The sequence below is a fragment of the Phoca vitulina genome, unplaced genomic scaffold (genome assembly GCF_004348235.1).
Source record: "Phoca vitulina isolate PV1807 unplaced genomic scaffold, GSC_HSeal_1.0 scaffold71, whole genome shotgun sequence".
Lineage (NCBI taxonomy): Eukaryota > Metazoa > Chordata > Mammalia > Carnivora > Phocidae > Phoca > Phoca vitulina.
Genome location: NW_022589774.1, coordinates 11,196,143 through 11,218,836, shown reverse-complemented (window position 1 = coordinate 11,218,836; position 22,694 = coordinate 11,196,143). Strand labels below are relative to the sequence as shown.

The following is a 22,694-nucleotide window of genomic DNA, read 5'->3' as shown; positions in this document are numbered from 1 at the left end:
ATCCTCACCCTTTTTGTTATGACTGCAGTGAGCTGACAACTAAATTCAAATTGCAATCAGTTCCGTGCTTGTTATTATCACGGGCCTGCAGCTCCGAGAACCAATTATTTCATGGACGGAAAACTTGGAAATCAAAGGCTTGGAGAGTAACAGCTCCCAGAGGGCCGGCGCCATTCTAAGGATGGGGAACCTGAGAACTGTCACAGGAACACCCCACCTGCACGTGGGCAGCCTTCTACAACATGACTGCACGATTCATGTAAATTTGTGAAGAACTGTGCTAAAAAGAAAACCTGAAAACCTTCAGCTGTCAGAAGGCAGAGGTGGGAGTGAGCTGGGTTTGGGAGGAACACGGCAATCCTCCTGAGGCAGCCCTACCCCGTAAAGGGGCTACAAAAGGGACGTCTGTAAAGAGGCCTCCCGCAGTCAGAATTGGGGCCGGGGGACATAATTCCACCCTTGTGCAAAGGACCCACCGAAAGCTACAGGGAACAAGATCCTTACGAGGCCCCCGCAAGCTGGAAGGCCAGAAAGTCCTGGTGATGCTGACAAGGAAGGGTTGTTTGAAGAACCACAGGGGCATCTTGGTGCAGACTCAAAAATCTCGAAGAGCTCTTGTCTACAGAGATTTTCCCTGCCACACCCCTACTCTGTATATAAGTTTCCATGTCCTCGTCAGCTGTCTGTGCTATCTCCTTGGAAACTTAAAGAAGTTTATGTCAGCTCCGAACATACATTTCCAAGGTTCTAGGGTAAGGATTCTTTGTTTGTTGAAATGTCCAGGCTAAGAATTAGGGATATTAAGGAAGAGGGAAGGAAAGACCATTATCCTAATTTTAAATCCTGCTAAAAAGGAGCAGCTCAAAGAGTGACTTCGAACAAGAGAATTGCTCCTCCAAAGTACCTACAGTGCTTTTCTCCTTAAGTTTAACTAGACAAATAGTCAAGGACTGGCCGTCTAGTCGCAGGTGTGATTTTATCTTGTAAGTCTCTAGTACATTTCTGTAGACCTGTGTGCATTCAGCCTAATACATACACCTCAAGTACCTAACACTCAGCTGTGAACTGAGTATTTTTCCAGTGGGGTAGATCAGAACCATATGGTTGTTACTGAGAGGATGCATCAAGTCTCCATTTCTCCATCTGTAAAATGGGGACAGTAAGACCTAACATGCAGTTAGGAAGGAATGCAGCTGCTGAGGGAATTAGAAGTAATACACGTAAGGTGTTTAGCAAAGCTTGGCACATGGGAGGGAGGTAATTAATAAATTAGGGCTCTAATGATGAAATTAAAAAATGAGATCAACAGATGCAGGAGTGAATAAACTGTCTAGGTGAGAAATTGCGACCACAGCTGAATGAGTCAGTTACATTCAGGTCCTCAAACAAGCCAGGCACTTGGGTGCTTGTCCCTCTTCCTCTGTCCTGACTGGCTCCCCCTGCCTTCAGCCCTCCCCACATCCATCACTTCTCATTTTCTGGATCTCCGCTCAAATGCCACCTCAGGTTCCCTGAACACCTTATACACAATAGCACTTCCCTTACTCTGCTTCATTTTTGTTTATATTACTTATCATTTCCTGACATTAATATATTAATTCCTTTCTTTATTGGCTGTTTTCTCTCTTGAATAGAAGCAATAGGCAGGCAGGGACTGTTTTATGCAATGCTGCATCTTCAGGACTCAAGACTAGTGTTAGCCACATGTGAGATGCTCAATGAGTATTTGTTGCATCAGTGAAAGGATGAAAAATATCTAGTTATAAAAAAAAAAAAGAAAAATATCTAGAGTTGTGAAGTTTCAGAGTTGAAAGGGGACTTAGAGGTTTCCCCCTCTGACCTTGCATCTAATGTAGGATGGGTCTCCATTTACCCCATTCCAGACTGGGAGCCTTCTCTTTTAGGCTGGAAAATGTCAGATAGTTTTCCATGCTGCCCATGACACTGTTCAAAAGCTGGACCCAAACTGCCTCTTTGTAATTCCCAAAGAATGGCTTAATCCAGGCCTTTGGAACCAAAGGATCATTCTTCCCAGACCGACAGCATCCCTTGGTCCCTCATCTGCAAATAACAGGGCTCCATCTAGGTCTCTCCCTTGCAAGGGTGCCACTTTCCCCATGATCTTATTAAAACGGACCCATCAAAAACATCACTTGCACAGAATAAGATACCCCAGATACACAGCATAAGAGAGGTAAGGATTCAGTAGCTGACAAAGGGGATCACCAGGAATGACAGATTCCAAGAGAATGGATGTGCTAAATCTTAATAATACAACAGAACTTCTGTCAAGGTTCTGGAGAGGGAAATAGCTCTCAGGGAAAGAGGGAAATAAACTTATACAAAGGAATAGAAAAAGATTGCAAGAGAAAAGATACAAAGAGGAACACACTTGATCATGTGAAAATGAACTTTTGCGGGGTAAAAAATAATAAAATAAAAAGGCAAATTTCATAATGGGAAAAATACCTGTAGCATACAATGTGTCAGTAAGTTATAGGAGAAGCTCAAACCTATAAAAAATGGACAGTAAGAGGATCTCAGTAAGAGGGAAGGAAGGGTATAAACTAGAAACTCATTCAGAATGAAGTAAGTCCAGTGAACACAGAGATAGAAAAACGGTCTGCTTCAGTCATCAGAAAATATAAATCAAATAATTAGATATTATTGAAAAATAGTGACACCCAATTCTTGAGAGTACACGAAGAAATGTAACTCTCCTATCTTGCTGGCAGCTGTGTCAAATGGTACAGCAGCTCTGAAGGTTAACTTGGTAATACCTACTATGAGTCATATAAATGTTCATACCCTTTATTATAGCAATCACTGAAATCAGTCTCAAAGATAAACCCCCAAATATATGTTTTAAAAAAATATATGCATTGTTTCCCTGGGGCTGGAAGTGGGCATGGGGATTGACTGTAAGCAGGCAGGAGGGACCTTCTTGAGGTGATGGAAATGTTCTAACACTGGAAGGTGGTGATGGTTGCATCATTTGGTAAATTCACTAAAAATTACTGCATTGCACATATAAAATGAGTAAATTTTATGCCATGTAAATGTTATCTTCATAAAGTTCTTAGAAATATATGTACAAATATTTTCATTGCAGCCTTTTTACTAGGCATGAAAAAAACCTCAATCAAATATCCCAAAGAAAAAAAGGGGTTACTAAGGGATGGTCCAAGCACACTCTGCGACCAAAGAGACACATAAACAAAATGAGTGGACTCGTCACCCCCTGTGTCCCAGCAGCTCCTGCTTGGATACCACTGCATTTTCACACATATTGTTCCCTTCTCGCAGACCCCCTCCCCAGCTGTCTCCCCGTGGCCACTCAGCCTTCACGGTGGTGTTCCAACATCATATCTTCAAGTGACATTTCCCCCAGTTGCTCAGGGAGAATCTTTTCCCTTCCATCCCACCACCATGCTTTATAGTGATTTTAGCCAAAATGTATGCCTCCCTTACTCTAGGCAGCAGGACGTGTCTCATTCATCCTTGTGTGGCCCACGTCACAATGGTCATGAATACGCAGGCATTTGGAGGGAGGTGTTGCTGTGCATGCGTGCGTGCGTGTGTGTGTGTGTGTGTGTGTGTGTATGGAGGTTGTTACATGATGTGTTCTGGAAGTGTCTTGGACTTTAATAAGTGAAGCAAGTTGTCAACACTTTGTGGTTCGCACAGGAAAAGCAGTCCTCTTCAACAACACCGCTGATAAAGAATAAGTTTTGAACACCAGAATCAGCAGAGACTGGGGCACAGCCTGCTCCCAAGAAGAGCCTGGAATTTAGCAGAGGGCAGCAGGAACGCAAGGTGGGGGAACAAAAGCTGGTATCAGAATCTCATGCCCACTACTTAGCATTCTTATTTATATAAATAATACTTATGTAAACCACATAAGGAATCATGTCTGGTTCTCTCTCTCTCTTTTTTTTTTGGACAAGGCAATTGCAATTTTATGTTTTGATTAAAAAATGTGCATCTGGACAGCTAAATTATAAGTGTCAATCTAATGCAAGTGTAATAGGAACACCAGCTGTCCCTTTTTAAAAAAAATTTAATTCCAGTGTAGTTAACATACAGTGTTATATTAGTTTTAGGTATACAATGTAGTGATTCAGGAATTCTATACATTACTCAGTGCTCATCATGAAAAGTGTACTCTTAATCTCCACCACCTATTTCACCCATCCCCCCCCCCCCCGCCCCTCTGGTAACCATCTCTTTGTTCTCTATAGTTAACAGTCTGTTTTGGGGTTTGTCTCTTTTTTTTTTCTTTGTTCATTTGTTTTGTTTCTAAATTCCACATATGAGTGGAGTCATATGGTATTTGTCTTTCTCTGACTGACTTATTTCGCTTAGCATTATACTTTCTAGATCCATCCATGTTGTTGCAAATGGCAAGATTCCATTCTTTTTTATGGCTGAGTCATATTCCATTGTGGATATATACACACCACATCTTCTTTGTCCACTCATCTGTCCATGGACATTTGGGTTGCTTCCATATCTTGGCTATCGTAAATAATGCTACAATAAACACAGGGTATATATAGCTTTTCAAATTACTGTTTTCGTGTTCTTTGGGTGGATACCCAGTAGTGCGATTACTAGATCATATGGTAGTTCTACTTTTAATTTTTTGGGGAACCTCCATACTGTCTCCACCGTGTCTGCACCAGTTTGCATTCCCAGTCTGGTTCTCTTTTTATAATATTCATCCAGGAGTCTTAAACTCAGTCTTGGCTGTTGTCACAAAGTTCTGATTAAAAACCTCACAGGTACTGCAAAGGGGCCAGATAACTAAATATTTTACGGAAGACTCTCATGTTTGTAGAAAGCGAACATTAAGTTTTGTAACGGAGGCTCATTATGGAAGTTTGTTTTAATGAGGCTTATTTCTGTCTCAAACTGCGAGCTACATTTGTCATAAAGCAGGCTCTTGTTTGCTGACTGACTGACTGACCAAAGGAAGCATTCAGTCTCCTCTCCTTTACCTCTCTGGATGACACCAGGAACCACCGTTAGTTTCTGGCCTGTGCATTATTTTGATTCTCCTACTTCCTGTCTGCTTCCTTTGTATGATTCATCTTCCTCCTCTCTCTTCCTAATCGTAGGCATCCTGAGTTTCAGTTTCTTGACATAGTTTTGCCTCCTGGATCGACTGCTATCCTGCACTGGGGCTTTCAGGGTGCCCAAGAACACCCCGATTAAGGAAACACAACCGCTGCGACTGTATCTTGGCGCAGAAATTTAATGGGGCCACATCCTTGCTCTGCCCACCTAACACCTCTTATTCCCCCGACCTTTGCCTCCAGGCATCACCATCCAGAGGCAACCTCGGATCCAAATTTCCACGGGAATCTGGACAGTTAAAAGCTCTGTCACTGAACCAGGAATACAGGGGCAGGAGAGCTATATGCCACAGCTTGAGCATCTGTGAATGATGAGCTGGAATCCAGAACACCCATGATGTGGAGGCAGGAGGCAGGAAAAGAGAGGAAAAGTGGAATGAAGGCCCCGCCCCATCCTCCGCCTGCGGGGCAGTGGTCCCAAAGCAGGCGCCCTCCACCCCTTCCTCGGGGCTGGAAGTGGCAGGCTGTCTTCCGTCAGCGCTCCAGCAGCATTTTCACTAACAGTCCAACAACAATTTCTAACCACAGTTTTGAGGAAATGCCAAAGAAAAGCAAAAATAATTAGCTGCGCTGTTCAAGTCTCCTCCTCCGACTTACTTCATTAGAAAAATCAGTCAAGGCATTAATGGCCATCTCTGTTTCTAATGAGCTTTATTCTAATTAGACTCACGCGTTATTATTTCGGTTGGAAAAAGGTCTCGTTTGTAAAGAGCAGCAGGAGCGTGACAGCTTGTAACGGCTTCTTTGACCAGACAGAGGCATAATCGCCATGATAACAGCACCAGGGACAACAGTCCCAGTACACTGAGCTTTTCATTTCCAAGAGAGAGCACGTATTAACTACGCGGCCTTAAAACCCCCATGAAGTGTTTATTATACCCGAATCCTCATTCTACGAACAAAAAGGAGGGTATTTTAGAAGCTTTAAGGCACATATTTCTCAAGCTTTATCTGACACTGGCACTCAGATGACTTCAATGATGCTCCTTCTCCCCGCGCCCCCCCCTCCACCCCAGGAAGTGAGCAGGAATGAGGATAAAGGTGGGAGGTTCCTATCTCTAGGCCATAGTGAACTGATGTCGGAGGCAGGAGTTGGCAACCTTCTCTGTGAAGGGCCAAACAGTAAATATTTTAAGCTTTGCATTCCATACGGTCTCTGTTGCCACTCAGCTCTGCTGTTGGAAGCATGAAGGCAGCCACAGATAAAAGGAGAAGAATAAGACTGGCTGTGTTCCAATAAAACTTTATTTGTGGACACTAAAATTGGAATTTCACGTAATTTTTCACGTCAGAAAATATATTGTTTTTTGCTTTTCCCAACCATTGAAACACGTAAAAACCGTTCTTGTTTCGTGAGCTGGATTTGGCTCATGGACCATAATTTGCCCACCCCTGTTGCAGAGAAAAGAATTACCGTCAGTGGGTTCAGAGGTCAACATGTCAAGGGTTTGGCCCTCTTCCTAGAAGCTCAAGCAACAGAGATAATTTCCGTCTTGAGAGAAATGTCTCTCAAAGAAATGGGACAGGGAGTTTGTGATGAGAAGGGCTTGAGAGAAATGTCTCTCAAGATGGGGTCAGAGTTCTCTTCTAAAATGTCATTTTTATAAAATTGTTCTTATTTTACAAACAAGAAAACCATCAATCAAAATAAAGTTTTCCTACAATCTACCTAATTGATTGGACAGTTTCCAAGTTTCATTTAAATCTCTGTCCATATATCTGTCATTTTTATATAGTTTCAATCCTATGACAGACACATTTTTTTCCACTTAATGTTATCTTATAAAATTTTTCCCTGTTGTAACCGATTCCTTCTAATGATAAATAGATATAACATAAATTTTTGTGGAATTCTTTGTGGAAGATTTCCAGGCCATTTGATGGACTTAATTCAAAGGGATGTCTTAGTCTACTCTCAGGTGTAAGAGTTAAGATTTAAATACCACCCCCTCACCCCCAGGCCAGGTCAACCTACTTGGTAGATTGAGCCTTGTGGGTCCCCTCTAAGGTTCACTTCCTCTAGACATGAAGCCTCATGTGTCTCCTCTAGGATTCACTTCTTCTAGACATGAAGTCTCCTCTAGGGTTCACTTCCTCTAGGACGGACATGAAGCCTCATGGCTTCTCTGGGGTTCACCTCCTTCAGGACAATGGCTATAGCAAGTTTGGGATTTCAATCCATATGCCTCTTGACAAAGACGTGTTTTCCAGACAGGCTTTTTAGAGCTCTTTGTTCAGAACTAATTGCTTATACCCTAGAATGTACACTGAACACGGTTGGAGATTGGGTGAGACTAAGTACCCACTTCCTTTCCTTACAGTTTTTAACTGAGAACAGTCAGAAGGAGTCAGATGGGAATTAGCTCTCCTGCTAGGTTAGGGAACCCAGCAGGCCCTTCTCATCACCACTCCCTGTCCCACCCCCAAGGCCCTATGGATGGTGACTGACTCAGCCAGGCATATGTGGACAGAATGGAGGATGTTGGGTTTGCCCCTCTTACTGCTCATAAGCTAGCAGACTAGAGAGGAGAAAGTGTGAAAGGTTGGTTCCTTTTCTTCCTCTCCACAGAGAGGAGCAACCTTGTCTGCTCGATCAGTGCTCACCATCCCTTCCCTTTCTCTTTGCTTTCAGAATAGAAAGCACATGCATCCGGCCAGGAAGAGGACCACAGCTCCTGATGGGAGGTCCCTGCCTATAAAAGGTAGAGAAGAGTGGAGTAGCCAGATAGGATGGGGAGAAAGCCCAAAGGGCAATGAGGAGTGGGTGTCCTGGGCCCCGGGATGGGGACAGCATGTCCATGTGGCTTCCTTCCTCATTCAGGACATGGCTAAGGTGGCCAAGCTGCACACTAAAAGAGAAGGGAAAGCAGGTCCATGGGACTTCATTACGGATCCTGAGGGGCCTACTGGCCTGATGAACCCAACACATTTCCTGGGAATGAGCACTCTACAAGGATGACAACTGAGGGGGGTCCAGAGGACACATGACAGGCTGAGGCAAGCCGAAGTGACTGGATTTGTGGGGACTATTTAGCCTAATGGGAAGCTCTGATTAAATTAAGGATTGCCTCATATTTGGCCAACTGGCCAATAAGAAAACAATCAACAGAAGTCAACTACATCTCTGGTCATGACTATCAGAATCCTTGGGAATAATGATTTCAAAGGAAATCTAAAAAAGGACCATTTCAGGTGACTTAGAGCATTTCTCGGTGCCTGTATATTACTGCCTGTTGGTTGTCTTCCACCAAACTGCATATGCTGGGATGCTGTGGAAAGTGTGAGCAAGACTCATGACCACTATTTAATCTGCTTTTTCCCACTAGACATTTTGTCATAAACATTTTCCTGTTTTCATAGACTTCTGTTAATCTTGAGAAATTTAAAAGGTACAGAAAAGTAGAAAGAATGTAACAAAGACTATTTCTATCACTTGGACATAAGAAGCAGTGATATTTTGTAACATCTGCTTCTAGCTTCTGCCCTCCCTGATGAAATTGCTGTCCCAGTCCCCATTCCCCTGTCCCCAGGCACAACAATGGTCATGGGTTTAGTAGGCGGCCTCCCAGCTCATTTTTGATACTCTAACATTCATATTTTTACTCTATCAAATAAACTATGCTTTATGTGTATATGCATGTTTAAATATATAACAGATATAAACACATCCATATATAAATATATCATATAAAAATATACCATATCAATGTGTGCATACACACGTGTATACGTCTATCAGTGCACATGGCATGTAGCCAGTACTTCATAAATACTTGCTGAATGTCCATCCCTAAACAACGTACAGCATTTTTACATTTTTTAATTGGGATGGTATCATACAATTTTTATCATTCTGCATATTCCTTTGTTCATGTAATAATATGGTTTCAAATCTATACAGTCCATACCATATATATATATATATATATATATATATATACCTGATTCATTTCCTTTAACTGCTGTATAATACTCCACTGCAGATTCCTACAGTTTCATCTACTCATTCCTCCACAGGTAGACACTTAGGCTGCTTCTGGGGCCTTTCTCTTTGCTATCAAACACAGAATGCTTCAGTAAACTTTATTATATAGATGTAAAAGAATTTCAAGGATACCGACCCAGAAGTTTCATCGATGATTTTATTGGTTTGTATTAATAGTACTTCTTTATATATTCCAGCTGTAGATCCTTTCGATGTTTTAAGTGTTGCAAATATATTCCGAACTAGTTTACTAGAAGCTCTGCATTTGGGAATTACGAGGCTCATGAATAAGGGAGACACTGACCCATGACAGTCACCCGGCTCCTTGTGTCAATTTTCAGTTTGTTAAGAACCCAGAAGGGAGGCAGGATATGATTAAATGTCTCCAAACCTCCAACAACCAATTTTGGGAATATGAGTTTAAAGAACTTTGGTACTCCTCTTTTGAATCTATGTAGGAAAATGGGATTAAATGAGGGCAATCTAGAATTATCTGCTCCAAGAATGCTTTTTCTAGGAATGAAACAGAGTATGTCTCCACTCAACAGAACTTCAAAGAGAGGAATAAGTATCCATTAATACAAGATTATCTCAGAATAAAACTTTCAAGACATGTACAGAACATAATATGCTTCGTAATTCCTTCCCAAATGATATAAATGGGCATGTGTCATTCTTTGCTACAGAGGATTTGCTTAGTGGGAATTTCAAAGAGTTGGGGGCAATCGATAAGATATTCTCTAAAGTTCCTCTCAACTCGAAATTTTATGCTTCTAGATTAGACGTTCCCTAAAGGCAAAAACCCAACTTTTAAATTATGCACCTCCTATGGCCCCTGGCTCATTTCTGTGTCCAGAGAACACATCCCAGTTATGCTCATTAAATGAATCAAAAGAAGTCAGTTTTACTGTTTTAATGATTTTTGCGGAGATCCCCTTTCCTAACTTTTTGTTGTTTTTGTTGTTGTCACAAGCCTTTTGAGGCTGGTATTGCTATTTGTAAAAGTGTGTTTTAAAAAATCTACAAGAGTTAAAAAAAGAATGAACCCTCTAAACACGAAAAATCTATATAGGGATCCAGCTCTACCCAGGCCACTGACTCACTGACTCGTTCTGTAATCACAGCTCAAAAGCTAGTGCAAGGTTATTGAATGGCGCTAAAAATGTTCACATGAATCTAATTCCTTAACACGTTTATACCACACAGGAGGGAGGCAGGTCAGGGCACACTGGCAAAGAATCCTCTTCTAATACTCCACCTATAAGGAGACATCTGTACCACAGGAAGGCACTTTTGCTGGAGCAAAATTCAAGCTGTTAAGTTCTGCATTTTTAGTTTCAATTTTTGCCCCCTCAAAACCCACCTCCCCTCAGTCTCTACAAATGGCCTTGATGATAAGGATACAAACAACTTCAAGCATGTCCAACGGACCAAACCCTCCGCTAGACTCTGGTGAATTAGCTCTAATTTCCCAGACAAGTTGGTACTGTTATGCAAATTTTTCGAAGAGGAGCCAGAGGATCAGAAAGGTCTAACAATCAGCCTGGGGCCACACAGCTACAACTGGAGCTGGTTCTCAGATCTGGCCTGGGGTGGGAAGCAAGGCTCTTTGTCTTCCTCTGTGCTGCCTCTTTCCTTGACCTCTCTCAATGCAGGTCTTGGCTCTGCACCCGCTAGCTACTTATTGTGCTGTTCTTTGTTAAGAGCACCTCCTATCTTGCTGAGCCCTCTACTGTAGGAGGCTGCCTGATCATACCTCCTTCCTTTGTATGCTTTCGCTTCTGCTAAGCCCCATGGTCTTATTTGTACCATTCCCTCATTCAACAAGTGTGCTAAGCATCTGTTCTGTCCTAGGCCCTGTGCTAGGTTCTGGGGAAGCAAAGACAAATGATTCCCAAAGACAAATCCTAGCCCAGAGGGTTAAGACAATGCCCATGGCTGCCAAACGCAAAGAATGGAAAGGCCATGCAGACAAAGGGAAACAGCCCAGGAAGAGGACGGGAAGGAGAAACTGAATGGGAACAAGGGAACGGCCCACACCAGCATCACTGTCTCTGCTCTGAGTGGTACCTTGGGCTGCCCTCCCTTGCCTAACTACTGCACCATGGCAAAATGACACCATTCACTGGTTGTGCCCCACATTACTGTCGGCCACACTTCATTCATAAAAACGGGAGGGTTCTTATTTGCATTCATGTACCGCATCGTTCTGGAATCTGAACTCTTCTCTGCTGCTCCCTAAAGAGCCCGGCTCATAGTACCTCAAGAATTCTCAGAAAATCAAGCCCTCCAGAAAAAAGAAAGCAAGCAGAGACCGAGTGTTTCATTTCTTTCAGGCTCGTTGCCTGCTCTATCTTCCTTGGCCGCACCATCTATTCCTATCAGCTACCTTAGCATCTTAGCCCAGAGCGTGCACACGCTTTGCCAGTGGTTCCTACACCAGCGTTATCATCATGACTATTCAGTAGGGAGAAAAACAAAACAGGACTGAGTCCCATCCTTACCCTTGTAATTACAGCTTTAATTTGGCTGATGAATGAGGAAAGGTACACACAGGAGAGAGGGAAGGCAAGGCAGGGGGGTGGAGGGCAAGGGGACACAGGAAGGGTCTGGTTATTAGCAAGGCCATACTATGCTTACTGTGGAACACAAAACTGTTTAATGAAATGATATTGGCAAACCAGCCCACTTGCAAAATAGACATGCCAGCAGGAGCCTCTCTCCACCACTGTTGAGGGCTGTTGAGGGCCTTGGCTGTTGCTAAAAGTGAAAAGCAAGAAGGGAGGCACACCCTATGATTTCCTCTGCACACACAGGCAGGCTGTGTAACATTCCTTAGGATTTGATACAACAGTCCCATGTTTCTCTTCCCTAGTGGGCACTGAGGAGGCCTTCAAACAGGGGCCCAGAGAGTAAAACCTATCATCAGCTGCATCTGCCACACATTGTATCTGATTCTATAGCAACTCTGAAGTTACACAGTCCCCTGCAGGGATAGTTTATATATAGAACCAAACATCATGGTTCGTAAATTACATGCTAATCACTCTCTTCACCAGGTGAAAAGCAAACACCTTCTGATCTCCAACACATTGATTCAAGACATGGTTCAGACTGAGCTGATGTAATATTACGAGGAAGAGCCCTTGAAATAAATTTATAAATGCAGATAGGCTCTTTCTCACCAGCTAGGTTAGTTCTGGGGCCAAGGGAATCAGGCCACTGCAGGAATGCAAACATTTTCTAAGTGTAAATGATTTTTTTAATAGATGTACAAGTCTATTGATGAACAAACGTCCTTTAAAATCAGCTGATTTTAAATCCAGAGCTGCTCTTTCTCATACATTTCCTCAAAAGGTTATAATGAATAATTCCATTCAACAGTGACAGAATCTCAAGCTCATACAGGAATAAGCGAGATGATACGGTAGATGTGCTGGTCACTCATCCTCAGGGGGTGAAGTACTATCACTACTTTTGAGAGGAAGGAAGGGCAGTAAGAAAAGGAGAATGGGTTTGTGTGGAGTTTCCTAGTCTTTAAAACCAGAGATCTATATGGATCATTGCTAGTAAGGTTCACGGGTGCCAGATAGCCCCTGGATCAGAGGGAAGCAGCACATCAATGAAATGCCATCATAAAGAAATCCACAGGTTCTTGGCCTGGGGCCCAGGGACAGGCTCCAGGGAATTATCAAACCCTGACATTTTACTTAAGAAATCTGTGTATATGATATGTGCATTTTTATAGGGAGAGTCTCTATAACTTTTATAAGATTCCAAAAAGATGCTCACGGCTTAACAAAGCTTACAAAGTCTTGCTTGAGAAAAACTAATCAGATGCAAATGGCACTGTACTGAGACATTCTTTATTTAATATTAAGAGCTGTCTTGGGACGTCTGGATGGCTCAGTCTGTTAAGTTTCTGCCTTCTTCAGCTCAGGTCATACTCCAATTGAATATCCGAGTAAAACAAAATGAGGTAAAAGTAAACGAAGTGCTCCTATTGTGTCATAGGAATTTTACTCTCCACAAAGGAAATGCAGAAGTAAATCAAATAGAGGTTATAAAGTTCTTTGGAACTCTCATTGCTCTCCTGACCAAAGCTCTCCCAGATGCAACTCAGTGTCCTGGCCTTCTAGATGCCAGCGCAGTGGAAATGGTACCAAGTGTCCAGGAAGCTGTCCTGGCTGCCTGGTTAATGGGACCTCAAGTTTCAACACCTGACCCAACAAACACTTGTGTTCGGTACAGGAGGACCTGGCTCCCGGTGACGACGGGAGGGCAGGGGGGTGTGGGGAGAAGGGGGTGATGGATGAAGGGTTCCAATCAGTAAAACATTGTGAAAGAAACATTGTGAAAGAAACTTACTTTGAAAATTGAGCTCCTCAAGGCCAGGGACTGTTACCTACATATTTTGTATCCCAAATTTCCTATCTATTTTCTATCCTGCATAACTATCTGGTACTCAGTAAGTGGTAAGTAAGTTTTTTAAAGGCATTTTTGCTACTTACTTTCCTTTGCCATCATTAACTTCTTAGAAAATGCTGGTCCAGCTGAAGGTGCGAACTAGAGCCATCCAACTTAAGTTCCACTGTAAATATGAGACCATCTAACAGTCTTTATACTATACTTTCTTTATACTAATGGTACTTTTACATGTCTCTTGAGAGCAACAGAGATTTCTTTTTTTTTTAAAGATTTTATTTATTTATTTGACAGAGAGAGAGATAGCGAGAGCAGGAACACAAGCAGGGGGAATGGGAGAGGGAGAAGCAGGCTTCTTGCAGAGCAGGGAGCCCGATGTGGGACTCGATCCCAGGACCCTGAGATCATGACCTGAGCCGAAGGCAGACGCTTAACGACTGAGCCACCCAGGCACCCAACAGAGATTTCTTTTGGTGTCGAGAGTTGAAGGGTAAATTGAAACCATGTCCTACAGACATTCAATAAATATAAAGGAAGAATCAAGGAAGGGCAGATTTAAATCTCTGCACATTCAGTCAATTTTGCTTCTTATCAATTGAAGGAAGAAAAAGGAATCCCTGGACATTTCTGAGAGATTAAATCTCAAAACTCAAGCCCTCTTAGAATGACTCCAATTTTCAGCATGAAGCTCCTGAGGTGTTTTTGTTTTTTAAAGATTTATTTATTTATTTGAGAGAGAGAGAGAGAGAGAATGCACAGAGCAGGGAGGGGCAGAGGGAGAGAGAGTCTGAAGCTGACTCTGTGCTCAGGGTGGAGCCCGATGTGGGGCTCGATCTTACAACCCCAAGATCATGACCTGAACTGAAACCAAGAGCTGGACGCTTAACTGAGTGTGCCAGCCAGGTGCCCCTGTTTTTTGCTTTTTAAAATCAACCCTATAAAACCTAAAGAATAGATCTGAGTCGCATTTATGGTTGTCCTCAGGCTAGCTTGGACTAAAGAAATATTTAGCAATGGTGGAAAGTCAGGAAAATAATTTATAAGAATCCACTTCCAATCTTGGTTATATAAAATATAGTGAAGATTATATTAAGTCAAATGCATATATTAAGAAGGAACATTTTAATCTTAGAGGCTCAATGGTGAAATAATACACAGAACAGCATGTACAAAATATTCAGAAAGATGAACTTTAGATAAGAGGGAAGAAACAGGAAAGCCTGGTTCAGACCGGATAGAAAATTACCCTAGAAATCTATAACTGGGTGCATGTCACAGATTACATAACAGCTCTTCGAACATAAATGTATTCCATAGTGGGAATACTGTTTATGTTGAATCTACAAATGCTCCTTTGTCCAGGGAAGGTTCCATCCAACAAATGATCAAGTTATAAACTTTGCTTTTGTTGTGTTAGACACATCATAGTCTATACCCTGGATGCAAAAGGAAAAAGAGAAGTCGGATTTCAGATGCGAACAATGAATTCCAGTTTTGAGTAAAGGAGGTAGAATTTCAATTACGGAAACACACCAGGAAGGGATTAGATCATCTTAAATGCCTTGTCAGGGTTTGTAACTTTTGGTTAAAAGATACTTACTATTCAGGTTTCAACTTTTACAGACTAACCCCGACTACTAAGAAGATCTTTTTATTGCCATGGAGCCCAAACAAACTGAGAAAGAAAAGGTCTTCACCATTACAGTGGGAAAAAAAATATTTATTTTTTTGCCTTTCTTTACTAAAACAAATGTTATTGACAAGTTGAACAGCTTTTGAACGAGTATGTGAAACTTGGTAATTACTCCCAGATGAAGTTTTCAATCTAAAAAGTCATATGTAAGCCAGGATGTCACTTAAAAAAAAAAAAAGGGGGGCACCCGAGTAGCTCAGCTGGTTGAGCATCTGACTCTTGGTTTTGGCTCAGGTCATGATCTCACGGTGGTGAGATCGAGCCCTGAGTTGGGCTCAGCCCTGGGTGTGGAGCCTGCTTGAGATTCTTTCTCTCTCTCTCTCTCTCCCTCTGCCCCTTCACTCTCCCTCTCTAAAAATAAAATAAAATAAAATAAATTATATGCAAAGGAGTATTTATGCATAGCCAAGTAATACTGTAGGTTAAAGTTCCATTCTAATTCATCATCCATCTCTACCTTTCACATTGGCAACATATGTGGTCCTTTAATGGTGCATTAGAAGATTGCACAACTATTCTTTAAGGAGGTCCACTTCAGAATGAGGTCTGCTGCTAAAATACTGATGAATTTAAGCCCTTCATTATTTTCCATTGAGTGATATATGTCATAACTTAGGAATTCATGAAGGAATGCTCAGATAAAAGTGCCACAAAAAGTAAAAAATAAATAAAAATTAAAATGGAAAAAACTTCAAAGGCAAAACTGGCCCATGATGCCTTAATCATAGTTGTGCTATGTTCTGAATTTAGAATTTTACTCTTCTTCAGAACAGGGTTTTCAAATGGTAATACTCAGATTTATAACTGTAGTATTTAAAATTCACCCCCTGCAGTGATGAATTTAAATTCTACAAGTATGTAAGTAAGCCTTTAATTCTTACCATATTCCATACTTCATTCAGTTGATCAGCATATGGCACTCTGAGATCCTAAGTATGGGTTCAATTTCCACACAGATCTTCCTGTCAATGTAAAATCCCCACGCTCTTAGAGAAGCAATTTGGGAGATTCTGCTTTGGGGTCAGGCAGATGTGGGCTGGAATTCCAACTTGACCACTAGTGGCCTTGCAAACCTTGGTAAGTTATTCAAGTATTCTGAGCCTTAGTTTCCTTGTCTGTAAAATGCAGATGATACCTGTCTCTGAGCCATTTCCCTGCGGTGGGTATTGACTGCAACACGCATGCGATGTTTGTACAGAACTCACAGCAGCGTCAGGCATATAGTGGACACTCCATAGGTTTTGACAGGCACTAACGACCTTCTTGCTTGCCGTCTCAAGTGAGAGCAGGGTATCAGGTGCAGACAATGTGCAGGGATAGCAATGTTCTGTCTCTAGGCAAAGGCTCTTACTAGTCTCTATTTGGCCCTACACATGTTAATTAATGATCAACAAGCCTAGGATCTTGGGTGCTGCTCTAGCATACATTAAACATTGTCATAGTCACATTTTTTTTTTTTTTTTTGGTGTGAGGGGAGACTTTTGTTTTAACTCTCTACCCATCCCCTTACAAGAACAGCTTTGTAACACAGAAATCAGAATATTATTACCTTCACTCATGAGGCAGTGAGCATATTTCCCTTGAAACAAGTGGTTCATTTATTTTACTTCTTACCTTTTCAATTTTTTCATCCAGCATTCTGAAGAATTCTTGTTGGCTTTCAGAGATGTGCATGCTAAAAAAACAAGGAATAGTTAAGTGCATTATTTCAATGTTTTCTTCAACCAGCTCCCTCAAATGAAAACCACTGAGTCCCCAAACTTTGAAGCAGACATTTATATATTACCGACTATTCCAGTGAACAGTCTAAGTCATATTAAGGATAAATGCCATTCCAGTAATTCCTATAAATGTGTTTCATTATAGTCTATCAGTTCCTATGATTTAAGGTATACAATTTCCTTTCAATGTACACAGATTATTTATAGTGATGTTACTGGGAGGTATGTGTCAATTTTTTTCTTCAGATACACATTTGTGATTAAAAAAAAAAAAAAAGCACAGACAAGCATTCCATGGCATATTTCAAACCTGTGTGTAACTGTGAAAAGAAAATATATCCAAGTTATTTTGTGGAAATGTGTATTTTACAAAGACTGTCATCATCAGCATGGTATTCAGCCGACCGTGTAGCTATGGGCTGGCAGCTAACAGGCAAAGAACTTGACATTGCCCCTGAACCCTTTGTGCAGTGATGAAAGCCAATGCACCTCTTTGGAAGTGAGATCCCACTGGAATGTGGGATAGAGGCAGGGGGCATATGTGAGTAGCACTTGCCCTGTGTGTTTGCTTGTCTAATGCTATTTGACTGCACACTTAGTGAGACCGACATGGGTGCTGGGGACAAAACATAAGAAGGTAAAGGAGAGTGGAGAAGAATCACAGATGGGAAGGGCATGGGGAGGAAAGAGTCTTGGTGGCAACATGGTCTTAATGATAGTAATTTCCACGCAACAAACAGGTTCAGATGGTCCAAGGAGGTTCAGGACGCTGGGCTAAGAGACACATCACATAGTGCCCCTTTCTAGAGCTCGGTTGTTGCAGTGGTTGCGCATGGAAGGAGGGGAGGCTCTGCAAGTCTAGGTGTGGGGGGCAGCCCACCTGACTTACCCTTAGCATTCTGCCTCACCCTTTAGGGGCCACAGAGAATGGCCCAAGAGACCCCAAACCCTTCAGGCCTCCAAGGACAGATAATGGGGCTCGAATGTTTTTCCCTGTGTGTAAAACCAAGATTTAACATTGGGAGCACCATGACATCAGCTCTGATATAAAAGGAAAATGATAAACTATCTGATATCAGCAATCAACTTTCACATGCATCATGTAATTTTTCCTGTCCTTTATGTGATAATTCAAGTGAGGTAAATGTCCTGTTTCAGAAAAAGGCCCTCTCTTGTTGCAGGTTAGAAAGGCAGGCCAGAATCTGGGATGATGAGAATATATTAAAACAGTCTCCTCTCTTTCTCTGGCTGGGCGGAAAAGCCACTTTTGCATACCTGAGTTTTTCCAGATTCGCCATGGTTTTACTTCTTCAAGTGCCAAAACAATTTTTATTTGAGCCGCTTTGGATGCAAATCTTCTAAACTTTAATACAGGATCTATCACAAACATTATTTAACTTTCACTTAATGACTGGAGGCCACTCCCATGATCTTAAATCACAATCCCCCTCTGTAATACTGGGACACCCCCTAGAGCCTCTGAGATGGGGAGAGCTGTCTCTCCTTAAGCAAGGTGGCCTGAAACTACGGGCTTTTGTTCTCTGCCTGCTTTGAACTTTTCCCCTCATTTCCTCTTGTCAAAGAAGGTGTTGGTTCTCTTTCAGTTTCCTTCCCAGCTGCTGCTTCTCTACTCCATGCTTAGCACATCCAAGTCTGTTAGAGTTGTGTCTAAAGTTAGTGTAAACAGGCTCTGAGGGAGAGCTTGGGGAGGGGGTGGTTCTTGTGAGTGGGTAACAGGCATATTCTGGCAGTCATTGTGACTGCTCAGACACATTCTGGGCATCCTCCCTGTTCCTGGCCACGCTCTCAGCAAATGAGGTTGCTGGACAGCTCTGGGTCCCAGATAGAAAAGGCGTGAAGACATATAGATATAGATATACCTTAATATAGATAACCACGCACACATGCATGCATGCACGCACACACATATCTTAATACAGATAACCATGTATATATTAGTTTCCTCAGGAAATTCCAAGAGACCTCATAAAAATGGCATGTTTAGGATTTGAGGTACATGGTGGAAACTTTTAGGGTAGAGTTTTTAACATATATTGCCTTGCAAATAACAGAAGGGCAATAAATATTTACTCAATTGACTAAGCGTACCTATTTTAATTCATGTGATGCATGACTCCTCACAGAGGCAGTTCAGTATGTTGGCATGGGTGAGGTGCAGGCCTCAGATTTCTCATTTCTAAAACCATTAGGCTGGTCTCTGAGGTCCCTTCCAGCACTGATATTCTAGGATTATTACTAACTTCCATTAACTGCTTAATTGAACTATCACAACATGAAAACAGGCATGCTTGGTTAGTACTCATACATATGCATACTAGACTAACAAAATGATTAGTCTTAAGTAAAAGTGATTCTGCAAATGTGTCTGCCATCTCTGGGATCAAGAATGCAGAGCTCAGGGGCGCTTGGCTGGCTCAGTCAGAGGAGCATCCGACTCTTGGTCTCGGGGTCGTGAGTTAGAGCCCCACATTGGGTAGAGAGATTACATAAATAAATAAATAAATTTTAAAAAAGAATGCAGAGCTCCGGGGTCCATATCAGGAGCTTGATGCCAAAGGTAATGGTGAGGACTTTAAGATGCATACATAGTAAGCCAGCACAAAAATCTTAGTGGTTCCAGTTTTGGGTAGTTTTAACTACATACTTTCTAACCATTAAAAAAAAAAAAAAAAAGGAATTCCTTGATTAAAGCAAACTGAACAAAAGCCCCTTAACCCAGAAATAATTAGTCAAGACAGGGTATCTGCAACCCCACCTGAATCCTGAACCAAACAGTAGCCTCACTCTGGGGCAGCGGGTACGATGGCTGGGAGGCAAACTCTACCATTTTCATTTTCATGTGTGCCCTCTGAGAAACAATTCTAACCAAACCTAGGCCACTGGCTTTCAGTCGGTGCATCTCTACCATCATACCCCGCTGATAGAGAAATGCTGCCTGCTTTCTCCTTGGGTAAGAGCATCAGGACATCCCTACCCGCCTCTGTCTCATTTCAAAACCTACCAAGACGCGTCTTCCGCCAGACCGACTCACTATCTTGCCACACACAGTATGTGGACGGTGTTAGCCGGAAAAGACTAATGGAAGGGTGACTTATTTATTATCAAATCCTGACGCACCAAACGAGCTCCTTCTGATAAGCTCCACTGTCCCCGACAGAACAAGGGCCCGCGTGAGGCCATCTTCAGGGTGGTGTGACCCACAAGCACGACGCTCACTCGGCTCGTCTCTGTCCTCTGTGGATTCATTTCACAGACAAGCCCCGAAGGCCCTTCCACAGGGGCAGAGGCAGCACTGTTACTCTGGGGGAGTGAATAAATCACAAAGTTGCCCCATCTGCACCGACTCCTGCCTAGATAAACACGGATGTTCTCTCCTCGTGTGGGAACTCCATCAACACGATGGCATTAATATTCGTTTTTACCTTCAAGAGTCCGAACTGCACCGTGAGAAACAGTCCGTAGGTAACAGCCCCCTCCTTAAACCCTTTCTGATGCACACTTTGGTGACCATCCGTGGGGAGGGAGGAAAAAAGCACACTGGCCTTTCTAGTTTTCCTCAAGATAATAGAAACGGATAATTAAATTGTTTATGATTCAGTTTATAAAGTACGAATATTTGATGCTAAGATTAATTAGATCTAAAAATATTTTATAAAAGCCTGTATGCTGGCACTTGATTCAACTGATAACACTTAACAATCTCAGTAATTCCAATTTCTCTCCCTGCACTCAGCTGAGCGGAAAACACAATGCTCCCCGCACCCCCCACCCCCAGCACTTCCTTTGCCCCCAGCTGGCGCTGGCTGAGCCCTTGTGAGTCAGCCCTGAGTCATCCAGAGCTCTTCTGACTATGATTCCTCGGCTTCATGACACGAGGGATGACAACAGTATGGAATCTTAATGACGAGTAATCAAAGGAATGAAAAAGGTGGGCAAAATGAGCTTGAGAGCTGAAAGGTATATGGCTTTCATTTTCAGTGACTTAAAAAAAAAGTTTCCCCTTATAATAAAAAACCTAAGCCACAAAAGTATCAGAAGGCAAGGCCCTGACTCCCTAATACTTCACCTGCAAAAATAAAATGCCATCACTCAGGGAGTTCCTGGCAAATCTTGGCCTGAACACAGTTCTTTCTTTCATAATTATCATCACCATTGCTCAACTGGACCTTGGGGAAGTGGCTTAATCCTAATCCTCACATCATGGCACACCCTTGCTAGCAGTTCATGCACAGCTCACTTTTATTTAGTCAAATATAGTATAATAAGCATCCACGAAACCAAAACAAAAAACAAAAGCCAGGACCTTGACAACAACCTAGAGCTACCTTACTTCCCACCCAGGCGTGTGTTTCCCCCAACTCAAGGGAACCAACATGCCCTCCCCCCTTTTATAGAGCTTTACTGCATATGTGCTTTATAAAGCAGATGATTTATTTAGTTGTTTTTAACTTTACGAAGAGTGCATCATGCTCTATGTAATCTTTCAGGACCTACTCTTTTCTTCTAGTATTATATTGCTCAGGTCCATCCAGTGTTGTGTGTTGCTACAGTGCATTTGTTTTAATTGCTAATATTCCACTGTGTGAAGGCAGTGAGGTTCTTTACCCAATTTCCTGTTAAAGGGCATTTGGGCTGTTTCTAACTGTTAAGACATTCTTTTTTTTTTTTTTTTTTTTTTTTTAAGGTTTTATTTATTTGACAGAGAGAGAGGGAGAGAGAGAGCACAAGCAGGGGGAGTGGGAGAGGGAGAAGCAAGCTACCCACTGAACAGGGAGCCCGATGCGGGGCTCGATCCCAGGACCCTGGGATCACGACCTGAGCTGAAGGCAGACGCTTAACCGACTGAGTCACCCAGATGCCCCTAACTGTTAAGGCATTCTTAACAAGCATCAGACACTGTGATAGACACTGGGCATACATTATTTCATTTAATCCCCAGCCCTAGGAGAGAGGATTTTTCTCCTCTATTTTAATCTGAGAAAACTAGACTAAGGCCAATGACACTGGCCTGAGATCATAAAGTAAGAATGTGCTCTGCATGTTATATCAAATGAAGGTGTGAAGACTATCTGCCTTTTATTACCTATCTACCTTTATTATTACTAAATCTCCTGTTATCACATATGGGATTGCCCTTCCACTTCTGGAGAAAAGAAACTCATTATCTTGTTTTATACACTGCAGAATAAATAATAGTTTCCCTGATCCTCTGTGTCAGTAAGGAGGAAAAGTACCACTCCTCATGGACTTCCAGGAAGATTTCATAGTTGAATTCCTGTAACCCAAGGTTCTGACTCATAGTTTAAAACACACACACACACACACACACACACACACACACACACCAGAGGATTTTCTTCCTAATTTAAATGTAAACACATGAGCCAGTTTAATCAACCTCTCTGAAAGCCCCAGCACAGGCCGGTCTGCAAAGCATCTGCTTCAATGTGTCTATGTCTAAGTTCCGTAAGTATTTACACCAAAGGAAAAAAGAAATTCTCTTTAATGCAACCCCTCCTTAGAACTCAGAGATAAGGGAAACATTTAAAAATAGCATATACTGGGGGCGCCTGGGTGGCTCAGTTGGTTGAGCGTCTGCCTTTGGCTCAGGTCATGATCCCAGGGTTCTGGGATCGAGCCCCGCATCAGGCTCTCTGCTCAGCAGGGAGCCTGCTTATCCTTCTCCCTCTGCTTACTACTCCCCCCGCTTG

The 22,694-nt window shown here is 42.3% G+C and overlaps 1 protein-coding gene across 1 annotated transcript in view; it reads right to left on the bottom strand.

The window, feature by feature from the left end:
- CUNH1orf21 (chromosome unknown C1orf21 homolog) overlaps window positions 1–22,694 on the bottom strand; it is a 216,720-nt gene that overhangs the window by 5,333 nt on the left and 188,693 nt on the right. Inside the window, exon 5 of the mRNA XM_032393117.1 lies at window positions 16,856–16,916. Coding sequence (XP_032249008.1) covers window positions 16,856–16,916 — 61 coding nt within the window. The remainder of the gene's footprint in view (window positions 1–16,855; window positions 16,917–22,694) is intronic.